The sequence below is a fragment of the Rhamphochromis sp. 'chilingali' genome (assembly GCF_963969265.1).
Source record: "Rhamphochromis sp. 'chilingali' genome assembly, chromosome: 22".
Taxonomy (NCBI): Eukaryota; Metazoa; Chordata; class Actinopteri; order Cichliformes; family Cichlidae; genus Rhamphochromis; species Rhamphochromis sp. 'chilingali'.
Window position 1 is genome coordinate 4995254 of NC_137950.1, and position 26043 is coordinate 5021296.

General features: G+C 40.6%; 2 protein-coding genes across 2 annotated transcripts in view; one reads left to right on the top strand and one right to left on the bottom strand.

Moving 5' to 3' along the window:
* Positions 1-26043, bottom strand: part of LOC308390452 (uncharacterized protein MYH16) — a 47513-nt gene that overhangs the window by 8155 nt on the left and 13315 nt on the right. The window contains exons 3-9 of the mRNA XM_080872471.1: positions 24080-24184; positions 18566-18652; positions 17306-17451; positions 15010-15100; positions 5605-5661; positions 492-578; positions 110-355 (exon numbers count right to left, since the gene is read on the bottom strand). Of these exons, the coding sequence (XP_080728597.1) occupies positions 110-355; positions 492-578; positions 5605-5661; positions 15010-15100; positions 17306-17451; positions 18566-18652; positions 24080-24184 (819 nt within the window). The remainder of the gene's footprint in view (positions 1-109; positions 356-491; positions 579-5604; positions 5662-15009; positions 15101-17305; positions 17452-18565; positions 18653-24079; positions 24185-26043) is intronic.
* Positions 21902-23221, top strand: LOC308391015 (E3 SUMO-protein ligase ZBED1-like). The gene is made up of 2 exons (XM_080873428.1): positions 21902-22246; positions 22397-23221. The coding sequence occupies exons 1-2, from the start codon at positions 22076-22078 to the stop codon at positions 22811-22813; spliced, it is 588 nt and encodes a 195-aa protein (XP_080729554.1). The 5' UTR covers positions 21902-22075; the 3' UTR covers positions 22814-23221.

Sequence of the window (26043 nt, forward strand, 5' to 3'; positions counted from 1 at the left end):
TGGGGCACAGTAACATCACAGCACATTAGGTCACGCTCATCACAAAAGTCTGTGACGTTGCTGTCTTGTTCAAAATACAGATAAGGTCCATGTGATCTCAGATCCTGACCTTGGCCTTCTGTAAACTGTCCAGTGAAGCAGCTAGGTCATCCACCTCCATCCTCAGGTTCTGCTTCTCCTTATCCAGTTTGGCTCTGGTCCTCTGCAGAGCTTCACACTGCTCTGTGAGCTCTGTGACGGCGTCGCTGTGCCGCTTCCTCAGAGACACAGCCTGAGCTTCAGACTGGGCAGAGGACTCCTCCAAGTCTCGTCTCAGGCGCTGCAGCTCTGCATCTCGCTTCTTGTTCACCTCCATCTGTTCGACACACACAGGAAGTAATTTAAGTTAGATTTTCTAGGGCATTTAGCTGTACAATCTGGGATTATTTATGAGGGAAATTATGTAGTCCAGAAGTGTGCAGCTCGACAGTGTTTGTGTACTGGTAGTTTACCTGTGAGGCGGTGACTCCTCCTGCTTCTTCAAGGCGATCTGTGAGATCATCCAGTTCTCTGGTGAGATCAGCTCTCTGCTTCTCCACCTGCCATGAACACAACAGTTAAAGAAGGATATCGGACAACAAAATTATACAATATAATGCAAAGATTTCTGGGTAAAAGTGCCGTGAGCTATCTGTCCATCATTATGGGATCTGAAACCCTTTATACTCTTTATACTTTGGCTCTTTACCTCACTTTGATTCACCCTTCTTCTTACTATGTTTTGGTTTGAACCACTCATCAGTAATAAAGCAACAATAATGGGCAAAAGGAAGCTAAAGGATTCAAACCAGAGAAACTCTACAGTTACCTCCCAGTGACTCCTTTCACTACCAGTGACTCCTTTCACTACCAGTGACTCCTTTCTCATTATATCTACTGAAAACTGAAGGACTTAATGAAATGAATGAGAATCTGCATCTCTATGTCTGAGGCCTCTGTCCTCAGCTGGAAAAGGTTGTAGCGTCCTCTCTGGGTCAGGGACAAATTGCTGCTCCAAGTGATGGAGTTCAAGTATCTCAGGTCGTTGTTTAAGAGCGAGCGGGAGACTGACAGACGGATTGGGGCCACAGCTGCAGTGATGTGGACGAGCGTAAAAGTGAAGCTGTTGATTTAGAGATTGTGGATACCTGCACCAGAAATGAGCTTTCTCTGACAGGTGGCTGGTGTCTCTCTTACAGACAGGGTGAGGATTTCAGTTATTCAGAGGGGCTCTGAGTAGAAAGAAGCTATCTGAGGTGGTTCAGGCATCACCCACCAGGCGAAGGCCTCAGGGCAAACCCAGGACACGCTGGAGAGATTACATCTCTTGGCTGGCGTGGGAATACCTTGGTTCCCCCTGGATAAGCTAAAGATGGTGGCTAAGGACAGGGACGTTTTGGCTTATATACTTAGGTAGCAGCCCCCAGCACTAGATAAACAGAAGATGGATGGATTGACAACAACCAAAAAGTCCTAAAACTTAAGTGGCTTACTGAAGCAGTATCAGCATATATACCCAAACTTTTTCTAGATTTCTGGTAACGCTTTTGATATAATATAAATAAAGTACTAAGAATAGATATGTTCTGACATTATGAGACACATAAGATCATTAACTATGATTACCTTCTACAAACAAAATCTCGGCTCCACTAGTAGAAGAAAACTGATTATATATCAGTTTATACACAGTGTAATAAAACTTGACAGTACATACCCTCATCTCATGCTCAAACATGGAACAGCACACATGGAATGAGTTTATTATACTGGTCCATTATATGCACAAACAACAACTGGTGCTCTGTAATTAAAAACACTTATTTTTTATACACGTGTTTTACAGCCAGTTTAACGACAGCCGTAGATGTTGAGACTGATCCACAAAAGCCGGAGTCTCGGGGCCCCCTGATGGAAGCAATGAGGCACGGCCGTCAGCACACTTCAGCCAGAAAATAGATGACTCTCACTGGGGGCCTCCTCTTCCACCCCCTACTCCTCCAGCTAAATCTTCAAAAAACAGCTCACACCTGAACCCAGCCCTTTGTGTCCACACGCTGGCTCTGTGTCGAGGGTTAACACTGTGCGGAGGTGGAATGGAAGGTCAGTGCTCCTAAAGTGCCCTTCTGTTAGAGATAGGAGATTTATCTTCATTTGCACAAGAGCATGAAGGAGTAGGAGTGTGTCTCTGTGCAGTCAGCCAATTTGTGTTTGCATAAGTGATTTCTAGTGTTCATTTACTCAGTCTCCAAAAACTAAACCCCTGACTGGTGAGATGTTCTATCCTGAAACAAAACTAAATGTATGTTTACTTCAATGGTTTTAATCTTATTGTCCAAAAAGATACAGGTTTGTATACGTCTCTTTTTCTATATTAGAGAAGTATATATGCTATAGTAAGTAAGTATATATTGAAAGAGCCAAATGCTTTCTCCAAAGTTAGTCTTTATACAATACAACATGTCCATCATCTTCTGTAAGTTACAAGCAGGGACCAATTTAACACAAAAATGAGATAATTTCAATGAAAGTCCTGCTAGTGACAGTTTAGCATGACTTATTTTTTCCTCAGAGATGTAACATTCGGTCCACTTTGCTTGATTTCAGTCACATGATGTCTACTTGTTCACCTATTGGATATCACATGTACAAGACAGCTGGCCAATGTGCGATCAGAAAGTGAGAGAGATCTTAATTTTCACACACCCATCTGTTGGCTAATGTCTCGAAAAGTTCAGGGCTGTAGTTCACGTGTCCGGTATTTCAAGTAATTCAATGGTTGGTGTACACAATCCATCCAAAATCCACGCAGAAAGGTCAGCAATGTTCAATGTTGGGATTTGATTGAAACTGAAGGGTAGAAAAATTGCCTTTTAAAAATGTTTGTGTGAAACTTTTGCCTTCGTGATTTCTAATCTGCCACCACAAAGCTTTTTGTTACATGGCAGCAGTATTATGTGCTATCCCAAAAAGAGGAAACAATAGCTATTGACTGTCCAGAAGCTTGTATAAGTACATTCACTATGCAGCAAATATGTAAATGCCATTAATAAAATTTTTAAATCTCAGGGAAAGCCATCCAGTTCAGTCTGTCAAGAACAAGGGTAATGTTCAGAGCTGGAGTCACTACAGAGGGATAGAATTGATGAGAAATACCATTAAGCCATGGGAAAGAGTCGTTGAACCTAGCTTAAATAGAGGTGTGGCTATCAGTGAGCAGAAGTATGGCTTCATGCCCCGAAAGAGCACTACAGGTGTGATGCTTGCTTTCAGAGTGTTCATGGAGAAGTACTGAAAAGGTGTCTTTGTCTTTGTGGATTCTGAGACAGCATATGATTGGGTGCCAAGAGAGGAGCTGTGAGACTGCATGGCACAGAAGTATGTTAGGGTGGTGCAGGACATATGTATGGTAGGAGTGAAAGATGGAGGTAAGATTATATCAAAGAACTGGTGAGCTCCTTCTTGGTTCCAATTATGATGGACAGTTTGACATGTTTGGAGAGGGTGAGGCTAGGCAGAGCTGAAGATGTTCAGAATTTCATTAAGAGTGAACAAGATGAGAAATGAGTACGTCAGAAGAACAGCTCAGGTTGAGCAGTTTGGAGACAAAGTTAAGGGAGACAAGGTTGAGGTTGTTTTTAGATGTGCAGAGTGGGATTGTGGGTATACTGGCCAAAGGATATATGGATATAGTGAAGGAGGATATGCAGAGGTTTGGTGTGATAGAGGATGATGTTATGGATAGGGTGAGGCACAATATCTGCTGGGGCGAGGGAACATCTGGGACAAGAACCAAGCAAATTTATTATTTTGGCTCTGATCTGATCAGATCTAATCTCATAAAAATGTTAGCGAGTACCCAGAGCAGAATATTACACTTAGTAAAGAATGGCAATGTTGGGGGTTTTAAGCATAGCATCAAGTGCCATTTGCAGCTTGCTGCTCCTAAATCGTGAAGCAGCTTTACTTTTCACATTAGGACATCATCTGCATCAGATATTAAAAAAATTATACTGAATAAATTTGACTTTAATTGCTAATAAATTAGCAATATTAGCTATCAAGACATTGGTAGCTTGTTGGTTTCCATGAATTGGCTACTTTGGGCATCTGTCGCAAGCAAAAACAGTGAAAAACAATTTAAAGTTGCGTCTTTGGCAAGATAATTGTGAGGTCATACTTATCTGTTTTAATTCCTGACTGCATCAAAACTATAAGGATTCACTTAGTAAACCCAAGATAAAAAGCAAAGGAGCTAAACAATTTGACAACCCTTAAGCTTAAACTGGATAATAACCGAGAGCTTATATAAATAACCCCTTTCATATTTTACGTAGTCACCTGACTTTTAAGTTAATTTTTGTTGTTCATGTTTCTATGGAGAATGTGTGATTTCCAGTTTAAAGATAAAGTGTTTGTGTACTGACTGAATGCTATGCATACTATGTGTGTTCTATGTGTGTTCCTGGGTGTGTGAGAACATGCTACTTTACAATTATATAGTGTGTGTGAGCGTGTGTGTGTGAGCGTGTGTGTGTGTGAGCGTGTGTGTGTAAAACCGCATGGCATTCCAGACGGGAGAGGATCCTAGAAAAAACAGTGCTGTCTGTCAGCCTCTATCTCATAATTCTATCTCCCCAGTGCGACCCGAGGAGCAGAGCCTAACAATAGCGAACCTGTCTGCAGCAAAGGTATGCTGTATTTGAGCTGCTCTGAAGACGGAGGAACAGATAAAGACCTTGCATGTCTCTGCCTGCCTCTTCGCTGCTCTGCAGCTTCAGAGGCTGAAGGGGTCTCAGCTAGCACCATTAAGAATACCACCCAGAGTGGGGAAAAACACACCCTCAGGCCAGCTGTCACTCTATTTGCCACTTGGAGTGAAATATATGCCTTTGCATTTCTGCCTTTTCCTATTGTAACTACAGTACGCTCTTAAGTCATGCTAGCACACACATACTATAAGTCCTTGTTTGAAACAGCAAGCACTTAAAGAGCCACCTTGGTATCAGCTTTTTATGACAAAGACATGCTCCTTTGAAAAAGTTATGCATTAGAAAGAAGTCATCTGGGACACTTTATTGCAGTCAAATGTAAGATGGATGGAAAAAATGCCCTATTCTTCCACTTGAAGGAGCAAGGCAAAGGGCTTACAGAAGGTGCACTGATATGGGTGTGTGAAGACAGAGAACGCTCTGGGAAAGTAAGAAAAAGGAAAAAGGACGTCGGGGCTCCCTCCACGCCTATGGGTTCCCTCTATGTTAATCAGAAACACAAGGTCTCTTCAACCCCCTTTTATTATCACAGGTGCAGATAGTTTGGGGTGACCAGAGGCACAGCACCAGCACATGTACCCCACCAGCTGCCAGCACATCAGCACTGTTTTCATCTGTTCTTCTTCATTTACCGTCCCCTTCAATCTTTAAACTGCTCTAAGCACCACAGGCCTGAACATTAGAGCCGAACCAAGTTATCTGGTTTCCTCTTATCTACCCCAAAGAAGGACAGACAGATTTAACTGCTCTTTGTTTCATGTGCACTAAAGAGCGAAGCCACACAGTTCCTCATAAGTGTGTAGATATACAGTACCTTGGCTCTCATGGTCCGCTCTGCTTCCAGCTCCTCCTCCAGCTCTTCGATGCGAGCCTAATGAGAGATATTGAAATGGATGAAGGTGCATACTTAAAAAAACCAAAACAAGAAAACTTAATTTGCTTTCAGTACCACAGGCCTGAACATTGAACTAATAAAATACAATAAAACATGGGGAGGATATTTCCTCTGCTTTCACAGTACATGTGTAATTTTGACAGAGAACAAACGGGGCGTCATCTCCACAGACTGTTTGCTATTTCAAGGCAGCACTTGTGTGTGTGGTGAGTCCTTCTCATACACTCCACTTTCTGTAGGGATTTGGCACGCCTCTGGCTTTTTTCCTCAGGTAGCAATTTAGAGCAAGAATGTCCTGTAGGCACCGTCATTATCTGTATTTTGACCCCAGGCTGGGTGTGCTATGTCCGGTCACCGAGACCAAAAATCATCAGCACTGCCATTTCCATGAAATTCGAAGAATTTTTGTTGTGTTTTTTCTTTTTGTTCTGTTTTGGGGTTTTTTTGCTCTTGGTTTTATGGTCCTGGCCTGAAGTAAGTGATGCATCAAGGTCTGAATACATGCAGTATTTTATCAGTCAAAATCATTTTCAGGTGTCTTCTATATATTTTGTAAGGTTTATTCCTTCCAGGTTTGTAACCTTTTTCAACAGCAGCTGAATTACTTCCCATGCAAGCATGTTATCATCATGAAGAATGACTAATATGTACCATTTAATGCACATGCATGAATTACAACTATGCATCTACCTTGAATATACAGTATTTAAATAAATGACTGCACATATTCTAAGTGACAACTTGCTTTCATCATCTCAATTCAAGGGTTTTTAAAACATTTTAATGATGACACAAATCTTTAAATACGCACAACCGCTTCCTTTACACAACACATTCTTTATTCCTTGCAAACCAACAACAGCACTATTTTTTACAGTGAACTGACCACCTCTGAAAATAACCAAAGCATTTTCAGTTATTTTTGGAACACTCAGCTATTTCATCGCAGAGGATACTGTGTTTATAAAGCCATAGTTATGTAGAACAATGACAATCGTGCATAGTTGGTACAGGTAAAGGATGTCGATCAGTGCCAAACAACCACCCTTCAAGTTCTTCATGTTATGCACTTCCTCTGAGGGTTTTATCTATCTATCTATCTATCTATCTATCTATCTATCTATCTATCTATCTATCTATCTATCTATCTATCTATCTATCTATCTATCTATCTATCTATCTATCTATCTATCTATCTATCTATCTATCTATCTATGCAACTTTGGGTTTAAATAAAATAATGAGCTTATTGGCCCAACATAAAAATAATAAATGAATATCCAAAATATATTGGGCAGATTTTGCATGTTGTTCCTGTGTCAGCATACTCACTGTACTCCAGCTTCCTCCCACAGTCCAAAGACATCTAAATTAACCATTGACATAAATGTGGCCATAACTGTTTGTTGCTCTGTGTGAGCCCATAACACGCACAGCATACAACAATATATTTAATTATGCAGCGTAAACAATCCTGGAACAAAAACAGGAATATCTACTCTGTTCAATCACTTCATGTAAGTTTACATTTAGATATGAGGAGAAATTATTATGATTGCATGTAAAATGCGAATGTGAATTGTATGATACGTTTGATTTTTACATGCAATTCAATTCAAATCAGTTGCAGAAGCACCTCAAGGCGCTTTATATTCTAAGGTCAAGACTCCAAAATATTACAGGGAAAATCCCAGTCATCAAACAATTCCTTATGAGCATGAATTTGGTAACAGTGGGAAGGAAAACTCCCATTTTACTATCTGCTCCATCCGGTTTGGAGGTCAACGGGGAAAAGAAGGACAGGACACACACTTGTGTAATAAAATATGAGCTTCCCAGCAGGTTCATGAGACCTCAGCACAGGCTAACGGCACTAAATATGTTATAATGTATAGAAAACATAGTGTCATTTTTTTAAACACTCTTGCTTTTGAACTTTAAATATCCAGTGTCCTCTTAAGGCATTTCACTTTTATTTATATAGCACCAAATCACAACAACAGTTGCCTCAAGGCATTTTACACACTTATATACATTTTATTATGGTAAAGATCCTCCCATGATACAAACTGTTATTCTTAGTGAAAACTCAACTCCCTCTACCACAGCTTACAGTATACGTAGAACCCTCTGTGTACACCTACTGCGCTTTGAATTTCATTTTACTGGATTCTGTTCAAAATCATCAGAATGATCTAACAGAAGTATATCATCCACAGATGATTTCTGTTCCACTTATGTCATGCCAAAACTGCTTTTTTTTATTACTAATAAAAATTTATTGCTCGCTTCCCAGCACGGCTGCACTCTACCAAGATGAGTCATGCTCTTGGTTATCTACAATTTGTATCTATGTTTCAATGTCAGGAAGTGTGTCTGACATGCCGGATGGCCCAGGGCCACTCACAGCAACAACACCTCCACTTCACTCAAGTGGTGAAAGCCACAGCGCCTAAATCTCCCCAAACAACAAACCATAACAAACGTACTGTAAACTATGTGTACAGACAAGAGCTGGAGAGCTCGCCTGTACTTGTGCCATCTTTGATTATAAACAACAGAATATTTTTAAATGCCTAAAAACAACACACAGAGACATTAACTTATTCCTTTTATCATTTTTGATACGTTTAAACAGAAACACAGAAATAAAAACTCACGTGCCAGCGGAGCGCCTCTGCAGAGAGAACAGCCATCATGAGGCAGCAGCAGCCCAACTGAATGACTGACTGAGTGTCCCACACACTGAGACACGCACGTGCGCACACACACAAACACACACACATACCTTCACTGTCGATCCCCTCCGGCACTTTACTGTCCACACCCCCTTATGCATGCACAGCCTCTTTTTCTCTCACTGACAGTTCCCCACTCAAATATGTTTCTTGTTAAATTCCTCTTTTCCAGAGCCTCAAACCACCCTCAAAGTAAACATTGTGGCTCTAATACAATTGTAAAAAACACATCGTGTACCAAGAGTGTTAAGAAGTCTGAGCCAGGCTACATGGGTAATTCTGGCCACTTATGTGTAGCAGGAAGAATTTAGACACTGATTCTAAATGAACCCACAAAGATGTGTCTAGTCTTGAAGCAGTGAGCTGGAAACAACAGAATTAGGCCGTTGTTGCTGAGAATGGTTGCAGGGTTTGATCTCCATAATTGCTTGTGCTTACGGTTTTCTTTTTCCCCTCTTCAATCTGAAACCATAATAACTGTCTATAAATTGCAATCAGATGTGGCCTCAGTGCAGATGTCTCCATGCTTGTGTCAGAGGGGATGGTCAGCAGTGTGGGCAGTGATATCCTGTGAGACCCCCCCCCAGCTGAACAACTGGGAGGCCTTCCCTGCATCTATACTGTTCGCACACACTAGCATAATTCAGATCACGGCAATGGTGCAGGAATCTGCATGCTTTGTTGTTTTAAATGCCACCAGATGGCCACCTACAGACTCCAGATGTAAAGTTTTTGTTGCTGACAGCTTCCACAGACATGGTCCCAACTATTTTTTTTATATTTATATAGATGAAATTATTGGTACTAAGTATGAAGTAAGACTTGTTCACCACAGGTGCTCATTTGTCAGAACATTTGTCTGAGAAACACCTCTTAGCAAAACGATGACTCTTAGTACACACAGCTCGTGTTTTTAGGGGTGAAAAACAAGAAAAAAAAAGTTTTTCCAGTAGTGATCAGTCTACAAACAAAATATGGTATTGTGACTGTATTATCAGTTTAAACTAAGATTAATTCTATGCTTTATGTTTCAAATGACACAAAAGCACATGATCCCATATTATACACAAGACAAGCATATGTAGCTATAAGGGAGAGGACAATAGAAAGCTTGAATAGCGTAATCTGGATACGAGACTCTCATCACCGCTGTGGCCCAATCTGATCTAACACCTTCAGCAAAACATCTGCTACAGACCAAACAAAAAAACAAAATGAGCTTTATCTTCACAGATTGTGATAACCCTCAGATTGTGACTGAGTGTAAACTGTTTTACAACCCTAAATAAAACCGCTAAAAAGGATTCGTTTGCTGTAAGAAATCAAGGCTGCATGGCTGCTTTCTCTTTAGGCCAACTGCTTTGAATTACAGCATACTACAGAGGGAGAGGCGGCTTCATCATCAGCGACAGACAAAGCGGTCTCTTTGATTCTGCAGCAGCTTGCGTGGACATATTCATGCAACCTTTACGTCAAAGGAAAGACCTCAGTGGGTGATGTCCAGCTGGCTGGCCTGTCCACCTGCATCTTCATCAGTAGGAGAAGTTTACATATAATAGCTTCATTGTGAGAGGATGCCAAAGCTACAGTAAATGCGAAAACATGTGCACCCTCAAAGACACATGGATTGTCTTTCACTCCTCAAATTAGATACAAAGGAGCTCTTTATTTTCACTACTGACAAACTCTGGAGGAAACATCAGGCTCCCAGAGGCACTGGCAGAACAGAGAAGCACCACCTGAACCCATAACACTCCCTCTCTCTCTGAACTCAATGACAGACACAGACAAAACACATTATCTGCAACATGCACCAGTGACACAGATAAAAGCTCTCAGACTTGTTTGATTTTATCTGCATGCCATTGAAAGATTCAGCAGAAAAACATTAGTATATACTTCCCAGATTGGCAGAGAATATAATGCATACAATAAATAGCTATTCTACCCTTGCTTCTGCAGTGCCTGCAATCCTAAAGATGGTTAGTTAAATTGCACCGTCTTTAGTGGTACAGCATACACTCACTGCTGTGGTGATTTTCCACTGCCTCACCAAAGATTACTCGTTAATAACTGGGATGGCTTTTTCCTTTAGCTTTGTTGAAATTTGAGGTTCAGCTAGGTGGCACTTTTTTGTTGCACTCAAAGGCCGCTGTGGTTTTAGTCCATATACCGGTCACAGTCACTGAAAGCTCCATGAAACTTTGCATCTCTCCAGATGTTGAACTCTGCTGAAAGTAATACTGAATACTGAAAAATGTTGCTGTTTTTTCTAAACCCAAAGACACATAAGCCAAGCCTATGATAAGCTGCTAACTTTATCATGCCTAGCCAATACACAGCAGTAATCTAGTACAAAAGATGTGATATACACTTCATCATTTATTTGTACTGTTCTTTTTCCAGCATTAGACATGCAATGACTGGATGCACCGGTTTGAATTTATGTTGAATTTTCTCCTATCCACACAGTGTCAGAAGTATATATACAGGTTCAAATATACGCATTCGCTTAAAGTTTTTAGGTAATAAGTGATCCTTAAGGTCAGAGACAGGTTAGGCTACTCCAACGTCATCATCAGGGTATGTTTTGGGTCATTTGGGTCTGGAAGATCATACACGACACATCTTCGGTTTTCTGGCTGAGAAAAGGCCGCTTTCATTGGCCCCTCACTGCGGTGAAGTCGTCCTTTACACCTAGCAGAAAAACATCCCCAAAGCATAATATTTCCAATTCCATGCTTGACATATTTGGATGATGTTCTTTGGGTCATATTATCTCTTCCTCCAAACACAGTGGGTTGAGTTGATGCCAAAGACCTTGATTTAGTATTTATCTGTCTATAGCACCTTCTCCCAGGCCCAGAATCCTTTAGATGTTCACTGACAAACTCAGGATGCTCTTGTACATGTGCATTCTTGAGGAGTGGGATTTTGCAGGTGCTGCAAGATTTCAACCTATTATGATGTAGCCTGTTATTAATGATGTTTATGGTGACTACAGTTCCAACTGTCTTCCTATTATTAACAACTCCTCCCATGTAGTTTAGTGCCAATTCACCACCTTTATCATAATTGTCCACCTCATAAGGGGCAAGATCTTGTATGGAGCTACAGAACAAGGATGATAGGTGGTCATTTGATATTTTTTCCATTTCTGTATAAACATATTAAGCAGAGTTTTTGCTTTTGTTCCTATAGAACAAAATATGTAAAGCTTGTCTTAACTACAGACCATATTATTTAAAGCCTCTAAATCAAAACCCATTCAACAAACCTTGATTCTGGGACAAGGAATGCTGGAATTAAAAAAAGGGCCAATTTATTTTGTGGTTTTAGGACTAATTTCTGCAGCAATCACTAAACAACATTTTCACAAGACAACCTAACATAAATACAAGGAATATTTCTTCTCACAGTTTAGCATGCAGTGAAATAGTTTTGGTTTTGTACTTCCTATAGTTGCTCAGACGGAACAATGAACAAGCTCACTCTCAACTCAACAACACTTTGAAAGTATCACCAGTTAGTGATGCTACTTTTGACCTTACATGCAAAGATTTCGAAAAGAAGTTTAAAAAACATTTCCACAATTGAACTATCCCATGCTGACTTAATAAACACAATGTGTAGCTAACCCCATTAATTACAAGTTGCATTCAGGTGTTTCCCTGACGATGCACTGGTATGTCGGCTGGCATGTTTTACTGGAATATTTAAATCCATCGATAATCTTACAAGCTGCACCTGTGTTTCTCCTGCTGTAACAAGCCCAAATGTCTGCAGTGAGAAAGATTTACTTCCAAAGAAGTTTACAGTGTGATAACTCAGCAGTCCTTTTCCTGTCATCGACAGACAAATGAGGTGCAGCACTATCTTTTGTTGAGAAATACTATTTTGAAAGTTAAACGACAAATCTTTGTTTCTCGTAAAGCATCAAAACTTCCAAATGACTTTGCTGTGTCTTCATGTGCATATGCAGTGTGGATGCACTTGTGGTCGTGGATGGGATTTACAGTTTTCACTCTTTATCATCCTTTATCTCTCCCTCACGTCTGTAGTCGTGAAGTGTCTCAAACAGATAGTGCCTCAGCACATCAGACACTGTCTGCCCTCCTCCCTCGACCCCTACCAGTTTCCTTAAAGAGCAAATCGGTCCAAGGAGGATGCCATCACCATCACCCTTTACAGAGCGCAACGTAAGGATGCTCTTCATGGACTACAGCTCAGCATTCAACAAAATAATCCCAGACATCCTCAGCAAAAGACTGGACCACCTTCACATGCCACCTGGTCCTGGATCAAAGATTTCCTCGCCAACCGGTAACAATCAGTTAGACTCTGCGCCCCCGTCCCAGCTGCTTCTGGTCTTCTATTGTTCCTCAGTGGAGAGCGTCCTCTCCTACTGGCTGGGTGTTGTGGTAGGCAGGGTCACGAGTGACAACAGGAGGGCTGTACAAAGAGTAATTAACACTGCCCAGAAAATCATTGGCTGCCACCTCTGGAGACCATCACTAGATCCTCCTGTCTCAGGGAAATCAGGTCACATAACTCCAGACTCACAAACAGCGTCTTGAATCATATAGCAATAACATTTTCTCACAGACTAAGTATTTTTAATTTTGATACTTCAAGTGAAATTTAGTGATAAGACACATTAAGGTGTTTTTTTTAGCATTTAATCCACTTTGCCTAGATGAGAGGATGTAAAAACATTCTGAACCCTGAGTCACTGTCAGCTGATAGTAAATATCTACTGCCATATATAATATATATAACAGTAATAATGCTTTGCAATTATTCACCTGGAAGTCAAAAAGTCAATGCATGCTGGTAGATCATAATAAACTTGACCTACCCAGTTCATTTTTGATGTAGCCAGTGCGTTCTAACCATTTCCTGACATGCTTGGAGCTTGAAGCGACTGCTCCAATCACAGAGCAGAGCCCAGCAGCTTTGCTAAAAGACAGGAATGCCTTTTTTCTGCCGTGTTGTAACCTACAGTTGGGCTCACTGTTTGTCTTTGTAAAACAACAGTTTTAACAGCTTTTAACTCCACTTAGAAGCCAGTCTACAAAAGCCACAGCCACTTCAACTAAATATTACAGTTACTATTATAAAGGTAACTAAAAGACCTTTTCTGTGTTGATTAGTAATGACTAACTTGATAAGCCAGCTCAGTGTTGAGCAAATGTCATCGCGATATGCACACAGGACACGTAAAGTTCTTTATAGCTCTTTGAACATTTTCAGAAATTAAAGGCTGCAGAGGAAAGGAGCATACCAGCCCCGTTGTCTGGCTGATGACTATCAAACCAATAAGGAAGGACTCCACATGTCTTTTAGCAGTGCTGTGCGTGAGCTCAGTCAACTTAGCTACCAGTATTTTATCTCGAACGTGACATTAGTGAAAAAAGCTTTTTGCAAGAGTAAACAGATGCTTTTAAGTGTGTGAGCCACAGGTGATGGACAGTAAACAGCGCTGCAGCTACTAGCAGAAAGAGCGACAGAGTCAGTGACATTGGCAACAAATGTGGAAACATCACATTGAGCTGACACATTCAGCCTGTTCTGGGAAATAGCTAAAAAATGATTGATGATAACAAGAAATCATTACCAAAGGGTAAGGCCATGGGCCACAAAAGTCTGGTTTACATTTGTACACTTATCTGTTTGAACTGTTTTGCTTTCTAAAACATTAAGTGGTCAAACAAAGACATGCCTGCTTTTCTTGGTCATGTAAAAAAAGCACAAACAGTTATATTATATAATACTATATCATAGAGTCAAGTATGACGATAACTTGGTTTATTTGAATCTGAGTGAACTAAACTGTAAGCACGCAGAGAGGTCAAAGCAGAAGTGCCAAAAACTGCATTTTTGCTAATGAACACTTGAGACTCCAAAATGAGTCAGTCCAACTAGACTCCCATTTTAAAATGCTCAACCTTACAACACTGAAAAGCATATTTACAGCCTGGTGCAGGAAACGATTTAGATTTCTATGGATAACTACCACTTTATATCTGGATCAGGTGACCCGGAGTTATGCTGCAATAGGCATAGGCTGCTGGGGGATTCCCATGATGCACTGAGTGTTTCTTCTTCAGTCACCTTTCTCACTCACTATGTGTTAATAGACCTCTCTGCATTGAATCATACTTGTTATTAACCTCTGTCTCTCTTCCACAGCATGTCTTTATCCTGTCTTCCTTCTCTCACCCCAACAGGTCACAGCAGATGGCCCCGCCCCTCCCTGAGCCTGGTTCTGCCAGATGTTTCTTCCTGTTAAAAGGGAGTTTTTCCTTCCCACTGTCGCCAAAGTGCTTGCTCATAGGGGGTCATATGATTGTTGGGTTTTTCTCTGTATTATTGTAAGGTCTCTACCTTACAATATAAAGCGCCTTGAGGTGACTTTTGTTGTGATTTGGCGCTGTATAAATATAAATAAAATTGAAGTGAAATTTAATATCACCTGTTTGGGTGTGTGATTTCTTTTTTCTTTCTGCTAGGTCTCACCATGCGATTGTTAAACAAGACTGCTAGTGTTAAATGACAGAAGACAAACAACAAAATGCAAACTTACCTGTAGCTCCTTGGTCTTCCTCTGCAGTCCAAAGTTAAGTGCCTCCTCTTCTTCTAGTTTGGAGCTGGTACTGCTGATCTCCAGCTCCTTCCTTTAATGAGAAAAGGAATATATAATTGAAATTAATGAGCATAGAGGATGTTTTTTGCTCAGAAAACACAAAAACTGTTTCCCAAAACCCTACAGTTTCTCTTGCATTTAAAACCCCCCGGACTAGCTAATATAGGCAGCATCATGGTACCGCGGGATTTTGGGGCTGGACATCTAAAACTGAACTACTGATAAATATAAACATTACACACATTACAACAATGTTCTTTAATGTGTTTCACACGGCACAAAAAATAGTGCTTTAAAAGCCGCAATAATCAACAGCAAATACAAAGGAGTATCAGTCACATGAAAAGGTTGCTCCATCTGACCTTCTGGTCACATTTGTGAGGCGTGCACGTGAGGCTCTGTATATGTATGTGCTTTGACAACATCGCAACACCATGTCTGTGACGCTTCACTGGACTAAAGTTATACTGAGTGGCAGATTTAATAGCCTCTGACAATAAGTACTGTTTGAATACCATAGTATCTTAGCAACAAGTGAGTCACTCACTTTGTTAATGTTCAAGAAGGTCACGCAACTATTAGTGCCAAAGAGAACAAGTTTTAACTTTGTTACGGAGACAATATTGTAGCTGCGCACTGTACTTTTGTTTTCTGACAGGAGGCTTTTGCCTTCAGTAGATTGTTGCTGCAGGGTAGGGTACAGTGAATGATTACATCTGTTTTTATATCACTGGGCAGATAACAACATGCTGGGATCTTAGTGAATCCCTAGAGGTACATACACCTTAAAAGAGATGCAAAAGGACAATGTAGTCTCATAGAGTCCAAGCTCTGCTGCCTCAGGATATAAGACGCACACAAGAGTGAGAAATTTTCCAAAGTCCATCAGGCTCTCTCTCCCTTGGGATAGTAGATCAGATCAGCTTAGGTTCCAGTTCAGCGGACTATTAAAAGACAACAGTAGATAAGACTTGTTGTCACTTGCATATAGTCTAAATGGGGGGAAAAAATTCACCCCATGTTTTCTGGCTTAGATAGGCTGGTATAAATGTTTTAGAGACGGGTTTACCACCCATCATGATGGCTGTGATAAATGCACAGTTTGTGAAAATGTTTATGTTAATAATGGTGCCCTGTTTATGTCCTTTCTTTAACCACATTTTGACTGATTTAACCTTATAGACAGTCTCAAAGAATAAAATATCGGTTGTACTGACTTTTATAGGCTGGAGCTTTAAAATTGCTAATGCTATAAATGCTTTTGGAAAGCTAATGTTTTCCAAGAGTCTCCAGGCTTCTCAAGTTAGAAATTTGACCTGAAATACTACCTGTGTGTCTTCTTCTTTGAACAAATATGCTTTATTGTATAGCTCAAAACATTCTGAATGACTATTATCCCCCCACCCACAGGACAGACACACAATGTTTAGCCACTGTGACCATGAGGTAGTGATGCCACAAACTACAAATAGGATCAAACTGGAAATAACAACAATATCCTGTATAATTTTCAACCACAGTATTATAGTACAATATATAGTACTGTATTATAGTACAAAAAACCTTCAGCCATTAGGCACACTGCAAACTTTTTAATATTTTGGAACCGATACAGTAAACAGAAAATCTCACAGAGCATTACAAATATGCTAACGCTAATTAGCATAAATTAAGAAAACTGATTCAAAATCTTTTCATGACGGTGGACCGAAATAAAATTATAGGTCCTGGTGAAATTGTGGACATCTGTACCATATTTTCTTAAGTAATACAACAGTTAAACATATCAGTCTCACTTTGGTTTTTAAGAAAACTGTTAATTATTTGGATTTTTCATTGTCTAAATGTCTATGTTAATCAATTTTGATATAAAAGCCAACATTTTGACCCTCTGGTAATGCTAGCAATAAAACAAGGGCATCAACAAGGACATTTGGATTTATCTTCTGGGAATCAACAGAGTCTTTACAGACAGTCTACTCAGTAATTAGCAGGATGATTCAGCAGACCCCTGAGATGCAAGCCTCAATGTTACACTAGAAAAAACGTCGGAAGATCATTGAAGGTCTCTGTGAAACTATGAAAATCTCTGCAAAATTTCCCAACAGAATTTAACAGAATGTAGCTTTAGCCTCAAATTGTTGGTGTCAGGAGCAAACAGTACTTTGGCTGACTGGCTTTTTTCCCATCTACTCTGAAAAGTTTGCTATAAGCATGCAGCGCGTCTTTGACTGACCTTTTAATGAGGTCTTCCAGACCATTCCTCATCTTCTCCATCTCTCCCAGACTGTCCTGCGAAGATCTGCTGTCCCCCTCCAGCCTCCTCCTGCTCTTCTCTAGCTCAGCACGCTGATGGCGCTCCTGTTCCAGCTGGTACTCCAACTGAGCATGAGGAAAGTTACAGGACGGATTCAATAATAGGGTTTAACAATATTTCTTGACTGTAATTGCAAATAGTGAAATGCTTTGTGCCACTTTTTAATATATTTTATAATCACCATTTATTATATTTGACAATTTTTATGTGTGAAATTACATGTTTCAGTGTTTCCCTATTTTTGCCAAGCTGTATTGGCTAGCAGGGTTACAATTAAGTTAAATAACCATGAGTTTCCATTCCTCACTTTGCTGTTGAATAGTTGGTTCATAAGCTTATTATTACTTTTAATGTGTACAACATGTGTGTTTCTGTTGGATGCAAATGTTACACCAGTGTAATGGCACTGACCTTATATTTAAAATAAGTTATCATGGAGTCTACAGTTAAAGCTCTAGGTAGTCTCATAAAATCAGAGATTGTTTTATCAGTTATTAACATATTATAGATTTTATAAAATAACACTACTTGACTTCTGCTGATACATTTGGATGGGAAGGTCTGAATGTGTCACAAACAACAGGAAAGGATGGGTTCATCCTGCTTTGTATCAACAGTTCAGGTTGGTGGTTGTCGTGTATCTTTTCTCTGCACACTTTGATCTCCTGAGTTCCTGAGTAATCGGTGGCAGATTTGCATCATGGATGTTCAGCTGACCAATCTGCAGCAACCATGTGCCACGAACCATGAGAGCAATTTTGAAGGTTAAAAAAAGGCTTAAACGCAACATTTACCTAACACACTTTCCAGTGAGTTTATAGTTTTCCATCTAACACAAATGACAGACATTCAAAATTATAGACTAGCTGTTGGAATTTTAGCAGTTTAAAAGCCAACGTGGTTGGCCAGGCCTCCATCCTGCAGTAAGACAATGACTCAAAACATTCAAAGACATTAACCAGCTTTACATCATGGAAGAGCACCCTACAGCCTACAATTACACCCAGGTGAGCACGTTTGGGAGGAATTAGACGGAACAGTCCTGCATTTTAATTTAAAAGCGCACCGAGCTATAACACATTGCAAATTTCAGAAATTACAGAATAAATATTGAAAAAAAACATTTGTGTAGTGCATATGGTATGAACTATATGTTCAATTTGAAAAATATGTACATACATCTTCAGTGTGCATCTGCAACTTGGTTTTCTCTTTGGTCAGCAGGTTGACTTTCTCCTCTTCACTCTGCAGGTCCTCAATGGCCTGCTGTTGAGGGTGATAAAAGATGTCTGAGCCTGGACTGCACATGTGTCCTTAAATGTCTGTCTCATGTCCATCTGTCTGCCATATTTGTACTTTGGAAAAATATGATTTATTTGCTTAACCATGAAAATGTCAGAAGGCATCTTCAGTTTGATCTGATAGATGAGATGTTTTTTATCTGTCTTTTCATCAACAGGGAGCAAAAGCAGCGAAGCATCAAACAGGAAGACTAAACTCACTCAAACAGCAGTGCGTGCACTTTGTGTTAAATTTTTTTCCCCACAGGCGTCTCCTTGTATTCCAGGCCAAATCCATAATCTGAGACATGTTCAGCAAACAGTAGGAACATAATGAGGACTAATGCTAAATTGTCCACATGGATTACACAATGAAGAAGACTGCTACTACTGGTTGAACCATCTGGGAGGAATTAGCAAACAGGGCCTCTTATAGCTGTCATAAGGAAGATGAGGTTGTTGAGGGCTGCGAATTCTTCAGATCTCTCTCTTTTTTCTAGGAGACTGGTCTGTGTCTGGTGAAGAGCACATTTATCACGAGTGCCACTTCTGTCCACAGGCCATATGGTTCCCTTTTCCTAAACTCATGTTTTATTCTGAGTCAAACAGCCAGTGGAGCGTCCCTGTATGCTTTTGGGAACGGAAGAGTTAAATTTACAATTTAAATGTTTTCCAATAAAATGCAAACAGATATTTTTTAAAGTGTGCACATGCATACTTTGAGATTAGAACATTTGCTTCAAGTGCAAAAGATAATCTATTCATGTACAAATTTATGGTCTGTTATAGGGAATGGGCTGAAAAAAGGAGCAAACGCTTATGTGCCTGTAATGGCCACTTGAGGCTGGCTGTAAAAGTGAATCACCTCCATTGATTTCCAACAAGTCATAAGAATAACATGTTTACAGCCTAGTACAAATAATATTTTTAATCTCTAATAAAATAGCTCCACGGTTAATGAAATCTGTTTGCATTTTGTTAAGACTTAAAGTCTGGGGCGTGGCTGCCTGGATTAATATTAACCAAATGCTGTTGGCTAGGCTTGATTTCCACTAGTGAACTAGACTTTGTGGACATGAATTGGATTGGTTAAACATGTTTGTCCTGTTGGTACATCTTTTAATATTTTAACGTAATTACCTGACAAATAATATTGCTTGCTGTGTAGTACAGTCCACCCACAAAGTTTGCTCTCTAATTTGGTGGGAAATTCTAGGATTTTATCAGTCTGTGACTTATTTAGATATCTATGTCCGTGTGTTGTACACGTAAAGATTACAGATGCAAGTCAGAACCTTCTGTGCAGGTGACTCACGTATATGACCAAGATTGAAGAACAGTGCTGTACTTCTTGTGTGTGCTTCTGTTGATGTTAATTTACGTGGTAATTTATTGTGTGTTACCAATACTCAGGTATTCTGGGATCCATCCATCCATCCATCCATTCGCTTCCGCTTATCCTTTCCAGGGTTGCGGGGGGCGCTGGAGCCTATCCCAGCTGTCATGGGGCGAGAGGCAGGGTACACCCTGGACAGGTCGCCAGTCTGTCGCAGGGCCAACACACAGGGACAGACAACCATTCGCTCTCACATTCACTTGCACATTCACACCTAGTGGCAATTTGGATTATCCAATTAACCTATCCCCACAAGTATTCTGGGATATCTGGGATAATTACTGAGTATATGATGAAGATAAAATGGAAAATATCACAAGTTTGTTATATGACAGAATCATAATATGACCAAGAGGAATGTTTGGTTGGTAGGAAGATTTTCATTAATGGTGAAAATTAAAATATCTTATATCATACTACCTTCTGACTACCCTAACCACTTTCTGAACACAAGAGGTGTTGAGTCGTCATTTTCAGTGATCTAAGCTGCAGACAATATATATATATTTTTAAATAGGGGTGTCAAATTATCGCGTTAATTGCGATTAATTAATTACAATGCTATTTAGCGCGTTATGTTTTTTAATCTCGTTAATCTAATTTTTAATCTCTTGACGTCATTGATTTTGTATGAGAGTTGCTATGTTATAAAATCCGTTTTTATGTGCTGGGCTCCTTGTGCTTGACTTGTTGGGGGTGGAGTCACGTCGTGAGGTCAAGGTGAGAAGTGGTGATTAGCTTACAGTGTGGATATGGAGGCGCATCTGAGAGTTGTTGGCCCAATGAACGGGAAATTTGTATTTCATAAACGCCCCGACGGCACCATTGACAAAGGTAAAGTGGTCTGCCTAGAGTGTAAGAAGGAGTTTGCTTACCACCGAAGCAGCTCAAGTTTGGCCTATCACCTCAACGCAAAGCACCCAGCCGCGAGTGCAGCAACAGCTAGCAGTGAAGACGTTAGCAATATAGCAAGCCAGAGCAAAGCTTTTCGCCAAACAAAACTAGAGAATACCCCTCGTATGAGCAAGTCTGCGACCGACAGGCTGACTAATGTTATTGCCAAGTGGATAGCGATGAACTGTAGGCCGATAAATATAGTAGAGGACGAAGGATTGACAGAGGTGTTGCAAATTGCGTCCAATGACCCGTCATACAAGCCGCCGTGCAGGACTACAGTAACGACCAAAATCAGCAAAATGTACGACGGCGAAAAGAAAAACAAACTTGAGATTTTGGCGGAGGATTCTCCCAACTGTGTTGCTATAACTGGAGATCACTGGACCTCAGCTGGCAACCACAGCTATTTTGGGGTGACTGGACACTTTATTGATAGTGAGTGGAACCTCAACTCATTTGCACTGACCGTCATGAGAACAGAAACCAGGCACTTTGCTGATAAATGCGCCGAACAGTTCCTCAAGGTAGCAAATGACTGGGGTATTGAAAACAAGATATCCACCATTGGCACAGACAGCGCAGCAAACATGCTGGCTGCTATGAGAGCACTTCCATATGAGCACATCGCCTGCAATGCTCACATTCTCCAGAGGACCATCACGGTATGTCTCGATAGCAGTGGTTTTGTCGGTGTACTGGCAAAGTGCCGCAAGATTGTTGGTCATTTTAAACAAAGCCCTGCGAGTACCACAGAACTTAACCAACAACAAGTAGCACTCGGAAAGAAGAGCGATCAACTTATACAGGATGTACCCACCAGGTGGAACTCGACTCTCGCAATGGTCTCACGCCTCCTATGTAACCGAGAGGCTGTCCAGGCTACGTTGGACCAACAGAACCACAGGTTGGTCTTGCCAACCGAAATTAATGAACATAACAAGGAACTTTTAAGGACAATTAAATTGGAAATCAGTTACACTTTGATTTAAATGAATCCAGCTAGGTTTATTTAGCAAACCTCTCCACCTCTGCAGGTATGTGACAGAGCTGCTGGGTGGTGAGGCCTACGTCTCTTGCTCTGTAGTGCTGCCTGCTTTTCGCCATCTGTACCGTGTCATGGACATTACTGATGATGATCCTGCCTACGTGGTGAAGTTCAAGAATGCCTTCCAGAAGGATCTGGCAGCACGACGAGCTAATGGCAACGAGATATGGTTCGAGGTGGCCACAGCATTGGATCCACGGTTTAAGGATTTGAAATGTCTTCCAAGAGAAAAGAGGGAACAGGTAGGACAATAAGGTTAAGCTGGACTAATGAGTCCAATTCATTATCAAATCAAACTTTTATTTATTATATGGAACACAAAGTTCTTTACAAGATTAAATAAAATTTAAAAAAAAGCACTTAGTTTTAATCACATTCATTCATTCATTCAGGTGTGGACCATTCTGGAGAATATGCTCCAGGCAGCAGAGCCCAGAAGAGCAGATAGTCTCCAGCCCTCCACAGAGGATGATGGACCAGCTCAGAAGAAGAGGAGGAGCGAACTCCTTCTGGGGTCTGACTCTGACTCAGAAGATGGAATTGAGTCTGGAGAGCTGCAGCGCTACAGAGCAGAACCCAGCATCAGTATTGATGACTGTCCCCTGCAGTGGTGGTATGCTCACTCAGGAGTCTATGAAAAGCTGTCAGTCCTAGCACAAAAGTACCTGGCCTCCCCAGCTACCTCTGTACCCTGTGAGAGACTCTTTAGCCTTGCAGGCCACATAGTGCAAAAGAAAAGGGCAGCCTTGCTTCCAGAAAATGTTACCAGGCTGGTGTGTCTTAGCGACTGGCTGAGGAAGAAGAAATGAGACACATGTGGTCAGCATAGCTGCTGTGTCATTTGTAGCCTACTAGAATAGATTGCTTGATGTTCAGCACTTTTTTTTGTGATGGAAGAATACTTTGATGTGCTAACTTGCAGCACTGCAATGTCAGTTTTATTTTTCATTATCTGAAGCAGAGGAATTTCAGTGCTGTATTGCTCAGAAAAGAGCAACTCTGATGTGCTAACTTGCAGCACTTAATTTATTTGATTTTATTTGTATTTATTTTTCCACTTATTTTACAAAAGAATACAACAGTATGTAAATGGTTGCATCTGTTTAACGTTTGTTAAACAATAAATGACTTTATAAAGTCACTTTCTTTGTTATATCAGTCTTTTGGTCTGCCACAATAAGTTGAGGGCTTTCCTCAGCTATTTTTAGGTGAGATTAAAAAAGAGATTAATTAGATCAATTAATTAAAAATCATAATTAATTAATCTCTATTTTTTTTTAATCTCTTGACAGCACTATTTTTAAACAATCTTGTTAATGTTTTATGACGTCCGACGCATTTTCTAAAATAAAGGAACACATAATCAGAGTTCGTAAATGTGGAAATAACTACCCTGACACCAACAGCGTTTGCAGTCGCACACGTTTTTATTTGCTCTGTGTTTTTCACTGGTCAACTTTTCAGCTGCCCTGCTTGTAGCACACACACCTCCCACCTCATGTCCCAGCACATCTTTTACTGGGGATCCATGACAAGATGATGGAGCTCAGGTGTGTGTCAGCCTCCCCTGCAACCACACCCTGAACCCGCTGCTCCACCCCTCCCCTGCAGCCGAGCCACTAACCACACGCCAAAGTAAACAAAAGTGAATGTAAACATGTCTTCTAGGGCAATAAGAAACCTTCATAGAGCACCTTTAATCTCTCATACAACTCAGTGGGTGAAAACAGTTGCATAGTGCAAACCCTAACCCTGTTGCTTTGGAGGAGTTTATCAGTTTTGGGAAATTAACAGTGTTGCAACGGGTTAAGGTATCCATCATTACCCATAAAGTCCTCTAAAAATGACCAAAATAAACCTTGTCTCTGCTTGGCTGTGATTTCCAATCTATGTTATAAATGAAAGGAGTGGATTTGGAGAGATATTAGGCATGAGGGCATTTATGAGGCCAAAAAAAGAAAAGCAGTTTACTTGCATTATGGAAAATGTAAACTCTAGTTTTTATGGAGCTTAGCTATTAATAGACATTAGCCCAGGTATGTATGTATATCAGTATCATACACTTAACAGCATACCTGGCTGAGCTCCACCAGATGTTCCTTTTCCTTCTGCAGCTTCTGCACCACCTCGTCCCTCTGAAAAAGCTGCTCTGACAGCGTCCTTACCTCACTGTGTGACAGCTATGAAAACAGACACAGGTTGTAACTTAATAGCAATTTTTAACATCTGCCACTTTGTACATCAGATAATATTTTATTCATTCAAAAAATGACCAAGCTAAACTATCTATACATAGATTTTGTTCTTATCTAACTCTGCTAAAACCCCTCCCTCTGTAGCTACCGCTGTTTGCTTGGGCATGTAACCATGATTGCTTGTGAATACAGCAGTTTGAGTCTGTAGCCTGTGACTGCAGCCACACCATCAAACAATTGTCTCCTATCATGACAGAAACAGATGTCACGATCCCTCTTTCTAGTAGACATCAAAGCTTTCTCTTCTCTTAGAGAGAAAGGTGAGAGTTAAAAATGTGCAAAACAAGGCGAGGCAGCAGACTGCGGTACGTGGACACTAACATGTTTTTCAACAAATTTCAGAGTGAACAGGTGAGTCAAAACTTTCTTCTCACATCTTGTCCAGCTAAAAGATTATTGTGGCATCAGAGGAGGTCTCATCATTTTCTTTTTCAAAGCTTTGCGCCATCAAACCAGTCTGGTCTTGTTCTCTTCTCTGAGCCCCCTGACATTTCCCTCTTACTGTATCTTTGCCACACGGGAGGCCACTCAGCAAAAAAAAAATCATATAACTAGAGGATCAAGTTTATAACATCATGGAGCAGATCAAATTCTTCAGAGTAAATTTCCAACTCGGCACTGCTTTGCTACCCAGAGAAATCTTAATTCACTGTCACGCACAGTGTTGTGAGCGCAACACATTTTTGCAGCATTCCTGAACAAAGATAGGATCCTAATCCTTTAATACACCTCAGTGAAATAGATAAAAGGGTTTGGGGGGGCAGGGGCTGTAACGGAGGTGTCAGAACAGCCCTTTCTTGTTAGTTTCTGCACAGAGAAGACCGTGCTTCTGCAAAGCGTGGAAAAACAAAAAAAACTAAAAGAGTGCAAGCACTCTTGGTGGGAAGATGTTTTACCTGAGATCTGGATAGAAACAGGTAATACTGTGACAAACTACAATATGATCAACATTTCATAACCGTTCAGAGTCAGGGATTGAACAGATGTCTGAATCTCTCTAAAACAGATAATAATGGATGAAAAAATGTTCACTGAAAACAGAACCTATGCGCATTGTTTGGGTTTCAGTTCCATTTTTTATGCTTTCTGGTTTTTATTTTTCAGACTGGTTCTTCAGTACTGGTGCTCAATGTTCCACCAGTCAACACTATGCTACTTAATGCTAATTACTTCAAACAAATTACATTCAGATTTAATATTTTGGAAAAGTGATGGTCCTTGTATTTGAAAAGAAGGCGACTGCACTTTTTAGAGTCCAAGAGGCTTCTTCAGTTCTTAAAACCAGACTTTTCCAGCTCCTGAGACTACCATGACCTGGACAACTGAGATCCTACACAGACAGACATATGGCCCTAGTGCAGGGGTGGGCAATCTCAGTCCACGAGGGCCGGTGTCCCTGCAGGTTTTAGATGTGTCCTCGAACCAACACAGCTGATTTAAATGGCTAAATTAGAAGTTCTGAAGTTCTCCAGAGGCCTGGTAACGAACTAATCATGTGATTCAGGTGTGTTGACCCAGGGTGAGATCTAAAACCTGCAGGGACACCGGCCCTCGTGGACTGAGATTGCCCACCCCTGCCCTAGTGTTACTTTTTGAAACTATAACCTTGTCATGGTTTGAAGTTATACCATGCTTTATTTAGTAATCAGTGACTTTGTGCATTTCTGGCAATATTATTTCCTCACTTTGTTACTTTTATGATTGGCTAACCTGTCTAACTTAGTCAGCCTGTTACCATATTAAGTGTACCACCAGCCATCCACCTCCCACTTGCCAAAATCCAC

What these genes read in the sequence shown, in the direction of transcription:
- LOC308391015 (XM_080873428.1), top strand. Translation starts at nt 22,076, where the DNA reads ATGGACATTACTGATGATGATCCTGCCTACGTGGTGAAGTTCAAGAAT. An exon ending in CAAGAGAAAAGAGGGAACAG is followed by an intron (nt 22,247 to 22,396) that starts GTAGGACAATAA and finishes TCATTCATTCAG; the next exon opens with GTGTGGACCATTCTGGAGAA.